Raw genomic sequence first — 15412 nt, 5'->3', positions numbered from 1 at the left:
ATGGAGCTAGCGGGGCCCTGAACGGAGCCGGCCCGGCCATGTCCGCCGCAGCCCAAGACCCACCGCTCGCGCAGGAGGTAACGGGGCTCGGCGGGCGGTAGCCCGGGTGCAGGGTCCCCCCGGAGCTGGGCTCCGCGCATCCCCTCCGGCCGCTGCCTTGCAAGCCTGTCCCTGGGCGCCAGGGCGGGTACCTGCCCGCTCCCCCCCCCGGAGCCTGGATGGGCAGGTCTGCACCCCCCATGCACGCTGGGCAGCAGGGAGGGGCTCTTTGGCTATACCCCCCCACCCCCTTCCCCTTTGCAGGACAAAGCTGGCAGCCTGCCCTTCGCCCCTGCAAAGTGCCTGCACCAGCGTCCGGGCGAGGGGCCACCTGCAGGGTGTGTCCGCTGGCCACGCTCCCCTGCCTGCTCTTGGCAAGAGGGGGGAAGCCCTCTCTCTACTCTTCAGCCTCCCTCTCGGGTAGTCTGGGGGCGCAGGGCTAGCCACGGTGTGTCAGGCTTTCGTTTGTGGAGAGAGAGGGGCCTCAGCAGCTCCAGCTGCCTTTGTAGCTTTATTCCCTGTTAAGAAATTGGACGGGGACCTCTTGGGGATGCTGGTGTATTTTAAAAATCAGTTGCCCATGGGATCGCAGGAAGGTGATGGAGAAGACAAAGGCCCTTTCTACATGGCAAAATGTTTGGCCTTCTAACTGCATTTACTGTCTGTTATAAGTGACATCTGGTTACAGCACTTGGCTCCTGAACTGGATAGAGCTGGGCTTTATTTCGTGTGGAATGTCTGCACTGCAGTCATGAGGTGTGACTGCAGCTTGTGTAGGCATATACCTAAACCAGTTTTAATCTTGTTAGTTGGATACTGAGAGCAGTGAAGCCACCATAGTATGGGTCTCAGCGTGCACTGTACAAGACCTGGGGCCCTTGGTAATTACGCAAGCAGCTAGCTTGTGCTGAAACCTCGGATGCTGCAGCTTTTCTGCTTCCGAACCTGAGCTAGCTAATGTTAGCTTGGGTCTATCTCCATGAGCTGCTGTTACGCCCATGACTGCAGTGTAGACATACCATAGGGTAGCGAGTATCTTAACCATGTTACAGAAATCTACAGAAATGGATCTGTAGCGTAGGCAGGTTGTTTAACACATCTACAGTCAACACAATTCAGCACATCCATCAGCAGTGCTTTTTCTGACACAAGTGTGTTAGCTTGTCTGTTTCTTCCCTCTGTACAGTGGTGTTTGTATCAATGCATGCTTGGAAATTCTGTGCAACTATTGCATATTGCCTCAGTTGCTGCGCAAGAAGCAGTGGATGTGTGGACGTTCTCCACACAGCACAGTGTATTTTGGAATGGCCTCCTATATAGGGATGATCTGCGAGATAGAGGAATGGCTAAGCGGTCTGCACATATGTTGATTTGGGGTTCTGTCTACCCAGTGGAGTAGGCTGAGACCCAATTCATGGCCTGAGAATTATGTTACAGCCCTCGTCATGAACAGAGTTGAAATACAGTCCAGAGACATGGGTAGAAACCATTTGTTCACCATGCTTGTGTGTCTGTGTGTGGACATGAGCTGTGTGGTGTCAACTATGTTACAAACTCCCTCTGGGGAAAAAAACCAAAAGCACCAGTAGAGCAGGTGGGTTTAAAGAGCATAAAACAAAGAGCAGGTGTCTGGGAGCAAAGAGGCTTCCTTCGGCACTGCTGCAGTTCTTCATGAGATCCACTAGATGTCAACAGGTTCCTTTAAGCAGTTTCTTGAGAAGAAAGACCCTCAATAATGGCATTTGAATAGTTAAGCCATTAAACAGCAGTTAACACTGGGTACTGTAAAGTCCTGTTAGACTTGCAGACACAGCACAAAACTTTCTCTTGTGCCCTCTGAACTAGAGAACCTGTGTTATTGCTTTTCCATGCCACATTAACAAGGCAGATGACTACCTGGCTCAGCTGCCAAAGTGCAAGCTGCCAACCTGACTCTTCCTTGTTTAAAGGTGACCCAGAATGTCCCTGAGCATTGGCTAAACAAACTCAGTATGGAGCTACTCCATCTGTGTGTTAAATACTTGCTCTGAAATTCTTTCTTTGAGAAGAGTATGATAAGCGAATCAGCCCCTCTGTTCTGAGTCATTCATGCAATGACACAATTGACAGAAACTAAAGGGGGTACTGTATTGTAAATAGCGTGTGTATGATACAAATGCAGTGAGAGGGTAGGGTGATAAGTCACGTTTCCAGGAAACAGAATTCAAGTGTTTGGAATCTATCCTAGAATGGCAGGAATCCTAGGTAGCACATCCCTTTTGAGAGCTCCATCTCTGCTGTTGGCTACAAGAGAAATAAAAAACAAACGTATGCTAATCTCCTCAATGGAGAGAGAAGAATGAAGTGCTCTCTGCGCACAGCACTTCCCCGGCAAAGTACTCCTGAAGTTATTAGACAGTTATAACCACCAGGTGACCTCACCTAAACCTCTCCTTGCATTGTATATTTCTAGCAATTTTAAATTTATAGTAAATAATCATGCAACTTTTTTTGTTCTGCAATGAACTTTCAGTTTCTCACCCAGTATGAATAGGGGTGAGGAGAAGGCTGTATGTTTGCTTGTGCTTTTATAAATTAGAATATATTTCAGAATCTGCATGTCATGAAGTCTCTTTATAGCACCATTGTTCAGAGCACCACATATATTAAGCTTCATCTAAATGGAATGTCTCAAGGTAAAAAGATGCTTCCTTGGAAGGCCTCTTTGGAATTGCGTCTTTAAATGTAAGAGTGTCAAATTCTGACTGAATTAAACTGTGTCACATTCTCCCCATCCCCATCATCAACAGGACCTTCTCCTGGCAGCAGCTTATGTTTATGATGCTCAATATAATAGAAACATTCCGTTTGAAACCTCACCACAAGCAGTCAGGTAAGAAAACACTCTAACATCCAGTAGAGCAATATTCTGTGTGAAGAATTAAAATATTTAACTGGGAAAATATCTTCACTTATTTGGGGTGAGGGGGACGCTGGATATAAAGAAAATTTGGATTTAAATCAAGTTAATTTATTCACTAAAGCTCGGCTTCCACAAATGTTTGTGCACATGCTTACTCTAGCAACAAAGAATACAGGCCATGGTTATTTGATGGGGGGGACTCTATCCTCGAGATGTTGAGAACGAAACAAATCAAGAAACAAAAGGATATGAAAAGAAGAAATTCTTGAATTGCTTGTACACCAATGCTAGCAGCCTGGGTAACAAACAAGATGAATTGGAATTGCTCGTTTATGTGCATAAATTTGATCTAGCTGGGATTACTGAAACCTGGTGGGATGATCTGCATGACTGGAATGTTAAAATAATTATAATGTATTGAGGAAGGATCAAGTGAGCAAACGGGAAGGGGAAGTGGCACTCTACATCAAGAATATTAGCTGTTTCTGAGTGACCGATAACTCAGAAGAAAATGATCTTTGTTCCTTAAGCATTAATGTCTGAACAGATAAAGCACATGATGGAGTACTAGTTGGAGTCTGCTACAGACCAACAAATCACACTAGGTAACAGGGTGACCAGCACCTTACACACCAGCCTATAACGTGTGTGTGTGTGGGAGAACCTGCATGATCATGGAGCACTTCAGTTTGAGTGACGTGCTGGAGGTTCATTCTGCCTGCACTAAAACATCCTTGGAATTTCTAAACATAATAGATGGCAATTTCCTAACTCAAAAAAGTGTTGCAGCCAACATGGGATGAGGTCTAATGTAGAATTCCCCTAACAGATAAAGAGTAATTGATCACAGAACTAATAATTATTGGTAGCTTAGGTACAAGTGATTAGAACTGCTCACATTATTCCAGACCATACACCCGTATACACACAAATCAACGTAGATTTATGGAAAATAGATCCTGTCAAACCTTATATAAAACATATTTTAGGAGATCAGTAGATAAAGGTGGTAATGTTTGTAATAGACGTCTCTAAGGTGTTTAACATGGTACCCCTTGACATTAGATTAAAAAACCTAAAGTAATATAAAACTGATAGATCTCAAAATGTGATTGTAAATAGGGAATCTTCATCGAGCGGCTGTGCTTTGATTGGGGCCTGGCAGGGACCTGTTCTTACCCCTACCATATTTAAGGATTTTATTAATGATCTGTAAGGAAAAACTAAAATAATCACTTTGAAAGTTTGCAGATGCAGGGCCGGTGCTACCATTTAGGCCAACTAGGCAGTTGCCTAGGGCACCAAGATTTGGGGGTGCCAAAAAGTGGCACCTCCCAATTTTTTTTTTTACAGCATTTCAGCGACTGCTGCACTGAGAGGGAGTCTGAGCTGCCGCCAGCAGCCCGGGGGTTCCCCTGGGGTAGCGGCCGCCGGCAGCCCCGGGGATTCCACCGCGCAGTCGCTGCTTCGCTTCTCCCACCTCCCAGGCTTGCGGTGCCAATCAGCTGTTTGGCGCCGCAAGCCTGGGAGGAGAACTAGAGCGAGGGCGGCGTGCTCGGGGAGGACGCGGAGCAGAGGTGAGCTGGGTTGGGGAACTGCCGTGGGGGTGCCTCTGGGTTTGGGGGGGGGAGCTGCCGCAGGGCTCCTCACCTCTGCTCCGCGTCCTCCTCGAGCACGCTGCCCCCGCTCTAATTCTTCTGCCTCCTAGGCTTGCGGCACCAGTCAGCTATTTGGCGCTGCAAGCCTGGGAGGAGAATTAGAGTGGGGGTCGCGTGCTCGGGGAGGATGCGGAGTGGAGGTGAGCTGGGCTGGGGAGGTGCTGCACAGCTCCCTGGGGGAGAGTTGCCGTGGGGGTGGGGGGCACCTCAGAGTGTGCGGGGGGAGCTGCTTCAGGGCTGAGGTGGGGGTACAAGGTGGAAGTTTCGCCTAGGGCGTGAAACTTCCTTGCACCGGCCCTGTGCAGATGACCCCAAATTTAGGAAGTGGTAAATAACGAAGACAACAGGTCATTGATTCAGAACGATCTGTATTGCTTGGTAAACTGCTTGTAAGCAAGCACTATGCATTGTAATACAGCTAAATGTAAACGTCTGTATCTAGGAATAAAGAATGGGGACCTCAGTCCTGGAAGCAGTGACTCTGACAAAGATTTTGGTGTCATGGTGGATAATCAGCCGAACGTGAGCTCTGTGTGATGCTATGGAGAAAAGAATTAATATGATCCTTGGCTGCATAAACAGGGGAATCTCGAGAGGTTGTTGACTAGATAATAAAATATGGAGTGGTAACTGTTGGCAGGCATGCAGCCTTCCCTGCACCTTGTTCCTGGAGGGATCCAGTGTCACCAGCCCAGCAACAGTGCAGGGAGTCCTCTGCAGCCTGGCTGTCATGGGGGTTGGACAAGATGACCTCCTGAGGTCCCTTCCAACCCTGATATTCTATGAGATTCTAGGATTCTGTGACCCACTCTCATGACAGCAGGGCTGTAGAGGGCTCCCTGCAGGTGCAAGGCATGGGGAAGTCTGGAGTCCTGACCTGGCGGAGCAGACAACCCCAGCCAGGGCCATGAGGAGGAGGATGCTTAGTCCGAGGCTGTGGGGGAGGCCACCCTGCTGCAGTAATGCTTCTGTCTTGGGATGGAGCTGGGAGCTCATTCTCCTTCTTATTAGGGTGACCATCTGTCCCATTTTTTGGGGACTTTTTCTTATATAGCTGCCTATTTACCCCCCCATCCCCACCCCTCATCCTGTTTTTTCACAGTTGCTATCTGGTAACCGTACTTCTTCTGGTCCTGGCCTTGGGGAGGCGTCTCTACTCCACCAGGCCAGGACTGCAGCATTCCTTGCACTCAGGTGTTTTGGGCCCCTTTGCTGTGCCGGGAGCCCCCTGCAGCCTCCCATCAGTGCTGCGTGAACCCTTATTCCTGCCTTAACTTCCAGCAACTGCAAAATTAGTTAAAAGTTTGGTGGGGGGGAAGACATCTTAATTGTAAAAATTAAAAAAAAATTCTAATTTTTTATTTTAATATATTTGCAATGTAGGAAGACAAACTCTTCCCAGAGAGAGTGTTCTTTCCTCTCTTTCTCACCTTAGTGATGTCAAGTCTTGATATATCTATATTTTTTTCCTCTTTTTGCTGGAGAAATCTTCAGAGAACCAGTGTGGGACAGCTACGTCTTGCTACTACGAAATAATAGCTGCTTGTTTCCCAGCCCCTTGAGCAAATGGGAGGGGATGTTGACACATTCAGGAGTCTTTCCCCTTAGTTGTTTGTCAATAGTTCGTCAAACAGCTTTTAACCAAAACAAAAATCTGCACTTTAAGTGACAAGCTCTTTTATTAAAGGTGAAACATAATTGTTGAGAGTATGAATTTGTTTTCTTAAGATTAAAGCATTTCTAAGTATTAAGAGAAAGTGACTAGTGCAAAAGGAAGAGAATACAGAAGACTAGAGGCCGTACAGGCTGAGTTACAGTGGATATCCATGTTGATATAACAGTCTTTCCCCATTCTTTTAATTTTTAACCTCAATCAGTTTGTCCCGTTTAGCTCATCTTCCCTCAACAGTTTAGTGCTTGTATTAAAACACCAAGACATTCTAGTCCCTTAGTTCTCTTATTCTGGCCAACCATGTTTCTATCAGTGATATTTACGTGCTTGTGGTGTGTTTGTGGTGGTGGTTTGGTTTTGTGCCTTTTTTTATGGCCATAATCATGAAATATGTTTTGGAGGCTGCAGTCACAAATTCAGAACCAGTATCTGTCCTCCTGGGTGCCATTTTACTGAGTGGTTCTTCCTGCCGTTCTCTCTTGCCCAGCTAAAAGAAGGCAAGTGTAGCACTTTGCATCAATGGAAAATATTATAGAACCTTTTGTATCTTAAAACAACAGTGCCAGACGCACAGTGCACTATCATATTTGCTATTTTAACATATTCATGGTAAAAAAAAAACAAAAACTGAAAGTCAAATGGTCCTTTTGTAAGGATGAATAAAAGACACCTGTGAAAGCTAGAATGTCCCACTAATAAATCTAATCTAGCTCCAGGGGTAAAGTATGCTGCGGAAAGTTATGGAACAGTGGGAGCATGTTCCATAATGAAGGTGGAAGGAAGCTAGCTTTGTATTACATGCTCTTTCTGGGTTTTCCTCCTCTTTCCCTGCCCACACTTTTCACAAACGAAACCAATATCACATCTTGGGGGAGAAATTTTATGGAAAATTTGGAGAAAAGCTGTGTTTAAAGCTAGAATTCACCAAAAAATCCTTAGTGATGGGGGGGGGGGGGTGGGGGCGACGGCACCCTTTTCTAATGCTTTTTAGATCAGATGTCTTCAAAATGACTTTGTCTTCAGACTCCCAATTTTGTTATGTTTTGAGTTTGACCGTGCTGAGAAGTGACTCTAAAATGTTTGGTCAGGGTTGGTTGAGGCATTCCTTGGATATCTGATGTACAGACTGAATCGGGGGTCTGGGTGTGTCTGTGCTCAGCCAGCTAGCCCAACCCCCTGCCCATGCTACCCTGGGCTAAGCTGCTATTTTTAGCACGCTAGCTGGAGTGCAGGTAGTGCGCATCTGTTTTCCCGAGCTGGGGAGCATATTGTCGGCTCCAGTGGTGACACAACTTAAGGGGAAGGGCTAGTTATAAAGAAGAGGCAACTTTACCAAGTTTTTGTGTTAATATTTTATTCTGAAACTGAATTGAAGAACACAGGTCCTGAGTCTTACCCGTCCTCTGAATAGTTAGGAAGTTTCCAGTATACACAAGAACTTGGCTAAACGAACTAGCTCGCTCAGGAAAGTGCTTTATAAAATCTCAGCAAATAACTCTTTGGTTTTTTGTGTGAGCTCCTGAGGCCTTGCAAGATGGAATGGGTTCCCTAGGGAGGTGGTGGAATCTCCATCCTTAGAGGCTTTTAAAGACCCGGCTTGACAAAGCCCTGGCTGGGATGATTTAGTTGGGGTTGATCCTGCTTTGAGCAGGGGGTTGGACTAGATACCTCCTGAGGTCTCTTCCTACCCTAATATTCTATGATTCCATGCAGGTTGTATGTGTTCCAGTAGTCTTTGGGTCAGTGGTCGGTCGCATGTGGCCCACAGGCCGCAGGTTGCCCACCACTGCTTTGGGTGTTCACAGGCCACCATTCTGTACTGTCAGAAATTCCAACCTTCTTCTGTTGGATTGGAAGGGCTTGTATTCTTCTCCCCGCTGTAAATTTGCTGTATCAATACACATGTACTAGTGGGCTAACTTTTAATATCTGGTTTGCCTCCCCAGACTTTACTATCTCTATAACCATTGGACTATGCAAGCAGCCACCTACTTCTTTATCTTTGTAGACCTTTTCCTTGCTGTGTTTGAAGATCCTGCTGTGTACCCACTCCCTTTCTTGGTAAGCATTTGGGTAAAAGGGAACAGCAGCTTTGTCCTGTTGATGGATGGAGAAAGTTCATGTCTTCTATAATACTCCAGTTTGTCGTATAAAGGAGTATTTCTCTGCTTGCATTCAGTAGAGGAGGCTACTGGATTTTTTTTTATAGTAATATCAGTGATCCCTGGTACTGCTGAATTAATCTAATCTTCAGAACTCTATGGGAGCATAGCAAATATAATCCTGTGCAAACAAGGAATGGCTTTCTCATCCATGTGTGCAAGCCCTGTTAATGGTGGTGAGTGCTGTGAATCCGTCAGCAGTACCATGGAGTGCCCCTGTGCTCCACCACCAGGTTCAAAACATTGTTGGCTCACTTACAGTATTCTCTGCTTTCTGCCATGCTTCCCCCTATGCACAGAACATCTTCCTGAGCTGGTTGCAAGGCCACCAATCTCACCTCATTCATCTCCCTCCTGGAGGTGGACTTGTCCTGCAAACTCTTCAAGAAACTGGCCAGTGAAGACACTTAACTATTTTATTCCTTATTTTAAACAAAGGTCTGTCTTCCCTCGCACTGTGTGCCTAACCCTTTTTGAGTAACTAGTCTTCTATTAATTCTGGCCCAACGCCCTTTCTGTGGTCTTGTCACGTCCAAGGTTGGCTTGTGGCAGGGATTATGTCTCTAGCTGCATTGTGAGATGCTTGTCAACACTAAATAAAATTTAATGGTGCGCTATCTGCTCGGGGTTCTTGTGTATTATATCAGGGAGGGCAGTGTGGCCTAAGGGATAGAGCAATTAGACTGGGACTTCAGAGACCTGGAATCTGTCCCAGCTTGGCCATTGTTGGGCAAGTTGGAGAAAGTCACTTCCCCTCTCTGTGAAATGGGGATAACGAAACTGGCCTCCTTTCGTGAGGTGCTTTGAGATCTATGGATGAAAAGCTCTCTAGAAGAGCTAGGGATTCTATTTCCAGAATAGAATTCCATACTGCACTGGCATCATATACCTTGACAGACCTCCATCCCAAATCCTGCATACATGAAAATCTACGAACTCCCTAAGATGCCACCCTCATTAAATTCCTAGTATTATGCACAAAGCACCAAAAACTAGTGGCCAACATTGAATAGGTGACTTTTTTATTTTAATTTTACAATGAAAGACCATTTAAAAAAATAGCTCAATCAACAGCAAATTCCCAGTGAAAACCAATCTGATATCTCCTCCTTTCTGTGTTTCTTGTGACTCCCTCTTCCCTCTGGCTCACTGTCTGAACTTGTCTGGTGGCAGGTAGAAAATAACGCAGCTAAAGAGACAATATTGGGGCAGTCTAGCAAGACAGTGTTTTTTTGGGGGTGGGGGATTTGGTGTTTTTTTTTCTTTTGGCTTAAACTTTTTGTCCTCCCTTTGCAGGCCACCTCGCTGGTGGAAGTATTGTCCCTTTTGGTGTTCTTCGGCCGACTGGTGCACTTTGCCAAAGTCACCCCTCGCAATGTGTTTTGGAAGGATACAAAGAATATCTGCATCATGATAGCAATACTGGTGAGTTACAGCCGTGGTCACTGTGACCTGAAGGAATTAGGTGTGCAAAGCTAGATCTTCTGCAGACTTTTTCCTACTTCCACTTCCATTGTGACAAGGATTGTGTGAAATGATGGGGCTGGTTGATAGCCACGTCTACAAACAGCCTGTTCTTCCCATTTGTACAGCTCCAATGTGTCGTCCTCTTCTCTTAATAGATCAATTTCAGAGCATGACTTACAACAGAGGCATAGTTTCTGGAATTCTGTTGAAAGAAAATGTGGCAAGAGCAATTTTTTTTATTATATGCACATTGGAAGTTTCAGTAGATTAGACCATGTTATGATATCAAAACTGACATCTCCTGTAGGAGATAACACTACCCCATGAAACTGTGGTCTCTTAATTACAATGAGCGGTAGACCAAACCCTTTCCTGTGAATTGTTGCTGCTCTTTCTTCCACAGGTGACCTTAATTGACCTGATTATATATGGGGCACTTAAAATCTCGAACATAAACAGCATTAGATGGTCAAGATTCCTGAGGCCCATTTTCTTAATAAACTTTGCAGAAAGTCGCCAGGTAAGCAACACTTGGTCATCACATGAATGGGTTTGGGTGGTGGTCGTCTGAAGTTGCCTGCTGATATCTTGGAGTAAGAGCATTTGACAGAGTGGCTGTAAGATAGCCATAACTGCTGGCTTCCATAGAAGGCTATCTTTTTCTTACCGTGTCTGCCAAGGCCCTCTTCAAAGATACCCTTGTGGTTGGTCAGCATGAGCATTATCGGGTGTGTGCAAACACACCCCTCTTTCCCTTTGGTGTGAATCCAAAATGCTTCTAGAGCTTCATTGTCCCCAATGGTCAAGCTCTTGGTGCCTGGCTGTGGCAGAGCAGAGGGCATGTGACAGGGAACTCTTGTGTTCTGGGCTGTGACAGAGGGAGAATAGGGCGCATATCGGCAGGGTTTCTCTCCTGCGCTGAGTGAAGATCTCTCCTTGACAGCCAAGCGAGAAGAAAGTGACTCCTGCAGGCAGTGGTTCCATGGCTTTGGAATGGTGGAAATAATGAGGAATTGCAGGTAGCTTCAAAAATGAGCCTCCATCTCCTCCTCTTCATGAGTGGGGAAGGGAGGGGGTGTGTGTGTGTGATATATCTTCTGCCTATGCGGTGGCCTACCTAATCACTGCTGGCTCCGAGGACAGAATTGAAAAGCTTCTGTCTGGAACCTGAATCCTGGCATGGTCCCAACTTCTTTGGGGTCAGTTCACTTTGTCTGGATTCTTAATTTAAGTTCATGTCCTAATTATTCTTCCCTAACCTTGCTTCTGTTACCTGCTCTGCTCATTTGTCAAAAATTCCTTGTTTCTAGAACCCTTCTTGGTGAACAAGATCACAGCTGTGCTAATTACGCTGTCATCTCAACTGCATAGGCTGCCCAGACTTGGCTTGTTCACTCCTGTGTCATGAACAGACTGGATCACTGCCTTGACAATCAAGGCACTTCCTTTGAAGTGAGGAGACAGCAGATTCTTAAAATGAGAGCATGGGACCAGCAGCCTGGAGTTACAGGTTCTAATCCCAGTTCTGCCTCTGAGTTACCGTGAGATCTCAAATGGTCTGGCTGTGTAAATATGGACAATACCTACTGGGTAGGGATTTGGAGAGTTGTCTAAGATTTGTTGGCACAGCTCTTCCTCCTCAGGCAATGCAGGTGGATTGCTACTGTAGAGCATTACTGAAGCCAGGCTGTCTGTCTGTGGAGTTTTGTTGGTGTGGCAGTGACTAACATGGAAGAAGGGGCTTCAGGGACTTGATGGGCAGTGGTGACTGTCACATGTGAATAGTAGGACCAGGGGAGCTAGCATCTTAAAACTTGGCCTTTTCTGTTCAGGTTCTTGAACTGTGCCCATCACTATGATATCTGAGCACTCTCTAACCAGCAAAATGGCAGATGGGATTATTTCTTCCAATGTGCACTTTGCACATAACATTGCATTTCCAACTGTTCATACAAAATGATGGGGTCTAAATTAGCTGTTACCGCTAAGAAAGATCTTGGAGTCAAAAAAGCTAACAACATTGGGAGCCAGTAGGAAAGGGATGGATAATAAGAGAAGAACATCATAATGCCACTATACAAATTCATGGTACACCCATATTTTGAATACTTCCTGCAGTTCTGGTTGCCCCATATTTATATAAAAAAAAATAAGACCTTAGAATTAGAAAAGATGCAGAGAAGGGCAACAAAAATGATTAGGGGTATGGAACAGCTTCCACCTGAGGAAAGGTTAAATAGACTGGGATTGTTCAGCTTAGAAAAGAGATGACTGAGGGAGGGATGTCCTAGAGGTCTGTAAAATCATGAATGGTGTGGAGAAAGTGAGTAGGGAAGTGATTATTTACCCCTTCACGTAACACACAAACCAGGGGTCACCCAATAAAATATATTTAGCAGGTTTAAAGGAAACATAAGGAAGTACTTCTTCAGTCAACTCATGGAACTCACTGCCAGGGGATATTGTGAAGGCCAAAAGTATAACTGGGTTTAAAAAAAAACACGGGCCATCAATGACTATTAACATAGATGATCAGGGACACAACCTCATGCTCTGGGTGTTCCTAAACTTCTGACTGCCAGAAGCTGAGTGCACAACAGGAAATGGATCCCTTGATGATTGCCCTGTTCTGTCCATTCCCTCTGAAGCTTTTGTCTCTGACCACTGTCAGAAGTCAGGCTAGGCCACATGCACCATTGGTCTGACCTAGCAAGGCCAGTCTTATAACTAACTTAACATCTGTCTTTTTGGTCCCATCTCCATTCCTCTCTTCCCCCAAGGGAAATCTCCATGTTTGTGTAATCTTTCATCCCGCCTAATCTGATTTACATACAGCTCAGTTCAGCTGTGGGTCATGAAGTGACCTACACATGGTTAATGTTGAACAACTCTTCCTCTGCCTGCCGGGGAGCTGTTGGGTGAGAGGCTGACTTGCTTTCTAAGCTTGGCGTATTTAGTGTCTTGGAGGCTTTGTTTGCACTAACGCTATTGTCGGTCAGGGAAGTGGTGGTGGGGAAATGTAGGTTTCATTGACAAAAGCACCGGTGTGGACAGTGTTGTGTTGGCGGGAGAGCATCTCCTGCCAACATAGCTACAGCCACTCGTTGGGAGTGGCTTAATTATGCTGGTGGGAGAGCTCTCTCCCACCGGCATAGAGTGGCTACACGGGAGGCCTTAGAGCAGCACAGCTGACCCGCTGTAAGACGTATTGTGTAGACATAGCCTTACGCACTTGTCTGTGCCATAATACAGGCGTCTGGGTAAAAGAGCTTTTCTAAGAATTTTACGGAGCAATGACTTTCGTGAGGATGGGTTTAAAATTGATGCAGTCCAAGACCTTCTGGCGACTGACTGGCAGAGTCTGACAATGTTTGTTAGACTTCAGCGACTGAATTGTGCATGGGAACATCTTTGGGTGGGTGTGAGATGAGAACCGTTGCTTCCCCTTTTCAACAGGGTGTCTCTGCTGTACATAGGTAGGGACTCCTCTTCTCTTCTGTCTCTTGGGGACAGGGGAAGAAGGCCCTGGTATCTTCCCAGGCTCTGCCTACATGAGATGCCGTGCAGATTGTGCATGCTCAGTTGGCCAACAAGCCCATGGAACCCAGAGAAGACTCCTCCATGGCAGTGCTTGTCTATACCAAGTGTGAAGTTGTGTCTAATACTGCTAGTAGAAATGTTTTGGCTCACAAGTTTCCTGTCATGTAGCATTTTCCTGGTGGAACATACCCTTACAGCAGACTGTGCCGATCTTCCTAGGATCATTGCCCCCTCCTTACTTACGCACATCATACACAGTAAAATAGCTAACAACGTTGTTAATTAAATCATTATCGTGGGACACCTGGGGCATTACCTCATTGAAACAAATGAGACACTGGGGCGGGGGCTCTCAAAGCTATTTTCTCAGGCTGCCTGAAGACTCAGGCAGATATTGTTGCACCAGCTTACGCTTGGTTCATCTTTGGACCCTGGAAGGCTTTCTTTGTAGACATAAGGGCTAGAGACTTAGCTTTGACGTTCTGGGGACCAGGATGGCATCCTCCAAGAACCAGGCAGCCAAGCTGGCTTGACCAGGCCCAGTTTGGGCCCTAGAGGAACAGGTTGTGTAAAGACAGAGTGGAGTTTACTGTTGGGCATCGTTAATTGGTGGCTAGATCCGTTTCTGTCAAAGGAAAGAACGCCTGTCTCCTGTTCTGCCTGATCATGGGTGTGGAGGCTACAAACTCTGGGGTGAAAGCCATGGGGAAAGCTAACGCAGTTCGTTTTCTAAATGCTCCCTGTTGTGTCTTGGCAGATCCGGAGAGTGTTCCGCAGTATACGAAACACACTGCCAGAGATCACATATGTCTTCCTGCTCTTCATGTTCAGCGTCCTCATGTTCTCTCTCATGGCTCTGAAGCTGTTCGGTGACAGGTGAGAGCACTTTCCATTCTGGAGTTCCCTGTGTGGTGGGTTTCAAGCTTTGGGTCTGAGGGAATCTGCCAGCTCCAAATCCTGCAGATGATGAAGTATGGCTGGGGTTCCAGAACTGCTGAGCAACCATGACTGGCTTTATCATCTGTGGGTATTGGGTACTTCCAAAAAAGGCGCTAGAGAGTCTAAATGCAGTGTCAACCACCCTGCAATAGCTGTGTGTCAGTGACTTGGTATGTGTGTGTGTAATTTCATGGTGCCTCTTCCTTTTCAGGAATCTCCGGACAGTGGAAGGATCTCCATATTTTACAAACTACCTAGAAATCGTATTTGATCTGTACGTGCTGGTGACGACAGCCAACAGCCCTGATGTCATGTACGTACCCAGCCTGGCATCTGCAGAGCAATCTAGGTGCACCAACCTATCTTTGGGCAGCCAGGAGGCACAGCATAGCGCATAGAACTGGAGCAGCAGTCTAGGGGTCCAATCCAGAGCTCGCTGCAGTAGAAGGAAAGACATGCAGAGTCTGTCACTGTATTTAACATAAAAGGATTTCTGTTTTCTGGGTCTTTAAATCACAGATGATATAATCTAGGAAATGAGGAAGTCTCAAACAGCACAGTACTTCTAAAAGCCTCCAGGCACTGTGTGATTTGACTGGCTTGGATGGACTCTGCACGTGGGGAGGCGGGAGCATTTAGCCTTGTCCTGATGGTGAGTGGCCTGACTTGCCCCTCGCCCTGTAACCTGTACCACAGTGGGGATTATCGCCACCTCCAGGCAGCACCCAAACCCTGATGAGGGTTTTGTGGCTTTTTAGCCTTTTAATACAGAGTTGTATTTACCGGTGAGTGTCTCTCTCTCTCTCCCATCCCCCCCACCAGGAGCTGTGTTCATTGTACAATAGCCTTGGGACCAAGAGAGCTGGAGAGGACTGCAGCATGCAGCGTCCTCTGCTGTCCACCCAAGGGACAAATTCTGCACTCCCCTTATCCACGTTATTAGCAGTTGCAAATAAGCACCCGCGGGAAGAATTTTGACTCAAAGAACATGCTGCTTGTGATCCTTATGGCATGATTGACTTGTTGAATTTCA

General features: G+C 46.2%; 1 protein-coding gene across 1 annotated transcript in view; it reads left to right on the top strand.

The window, feature by feature from the left end:
* The window catches only part of LOC127048780 (two pore calcium channel protein 1-like), a 29780-nt gene continuing 14368 nt past the window's right edge, over nucleotides 1-15412 (top strand). The window contains exons 1-7 of the mRNA XM_050948679.1: nucleotides 1-77; nucleotides 2829-2911; nucleotides 8218-8332; nucleotides 9730-9858; nucleotides 10304-10420; nucleotides 14198-14316; nucleotides 14591-14692. Of these exons, the coding sequence (XP_050804636.1) occupies nucleotides 39-77; nucleotides 2829-2911; nucleotides 8218-8332; nucleotides 9730-9858; nucleotides 10304-10420; nucleotides 14198-14316; nucleotides 14591-14692 (704 nt within the window). The 5' untranslated portion in view covers nucleotides 1-38. The remainder of the gene's footprint in view (nucleotides 78-2828; nucleotides 2912-8217; nucleotides 8333-9729; nucleotides 9859-10303; nucleotides 10421-14197; nucleotides 14317-14590; nucleotides 14693-15412) is intronic.

This window comes from Gopherus flavomarginatus, chromosome 4 (genome assembly GCF_025201925.1).
Source record: "Gopherus flavomarginatus isolate rGopFla2 chromosome 4, rGopFla2.mat.asm, whole genome shotgun sequence".
NCBI lineage: Eukaryota > Metazoa > Chordata > Testudines > Testudinidae > Gopherus > Gopherus flavomarginatus.
This window is presented reverse-complemented; position numbering and strand designations above follow the sequence as displayed.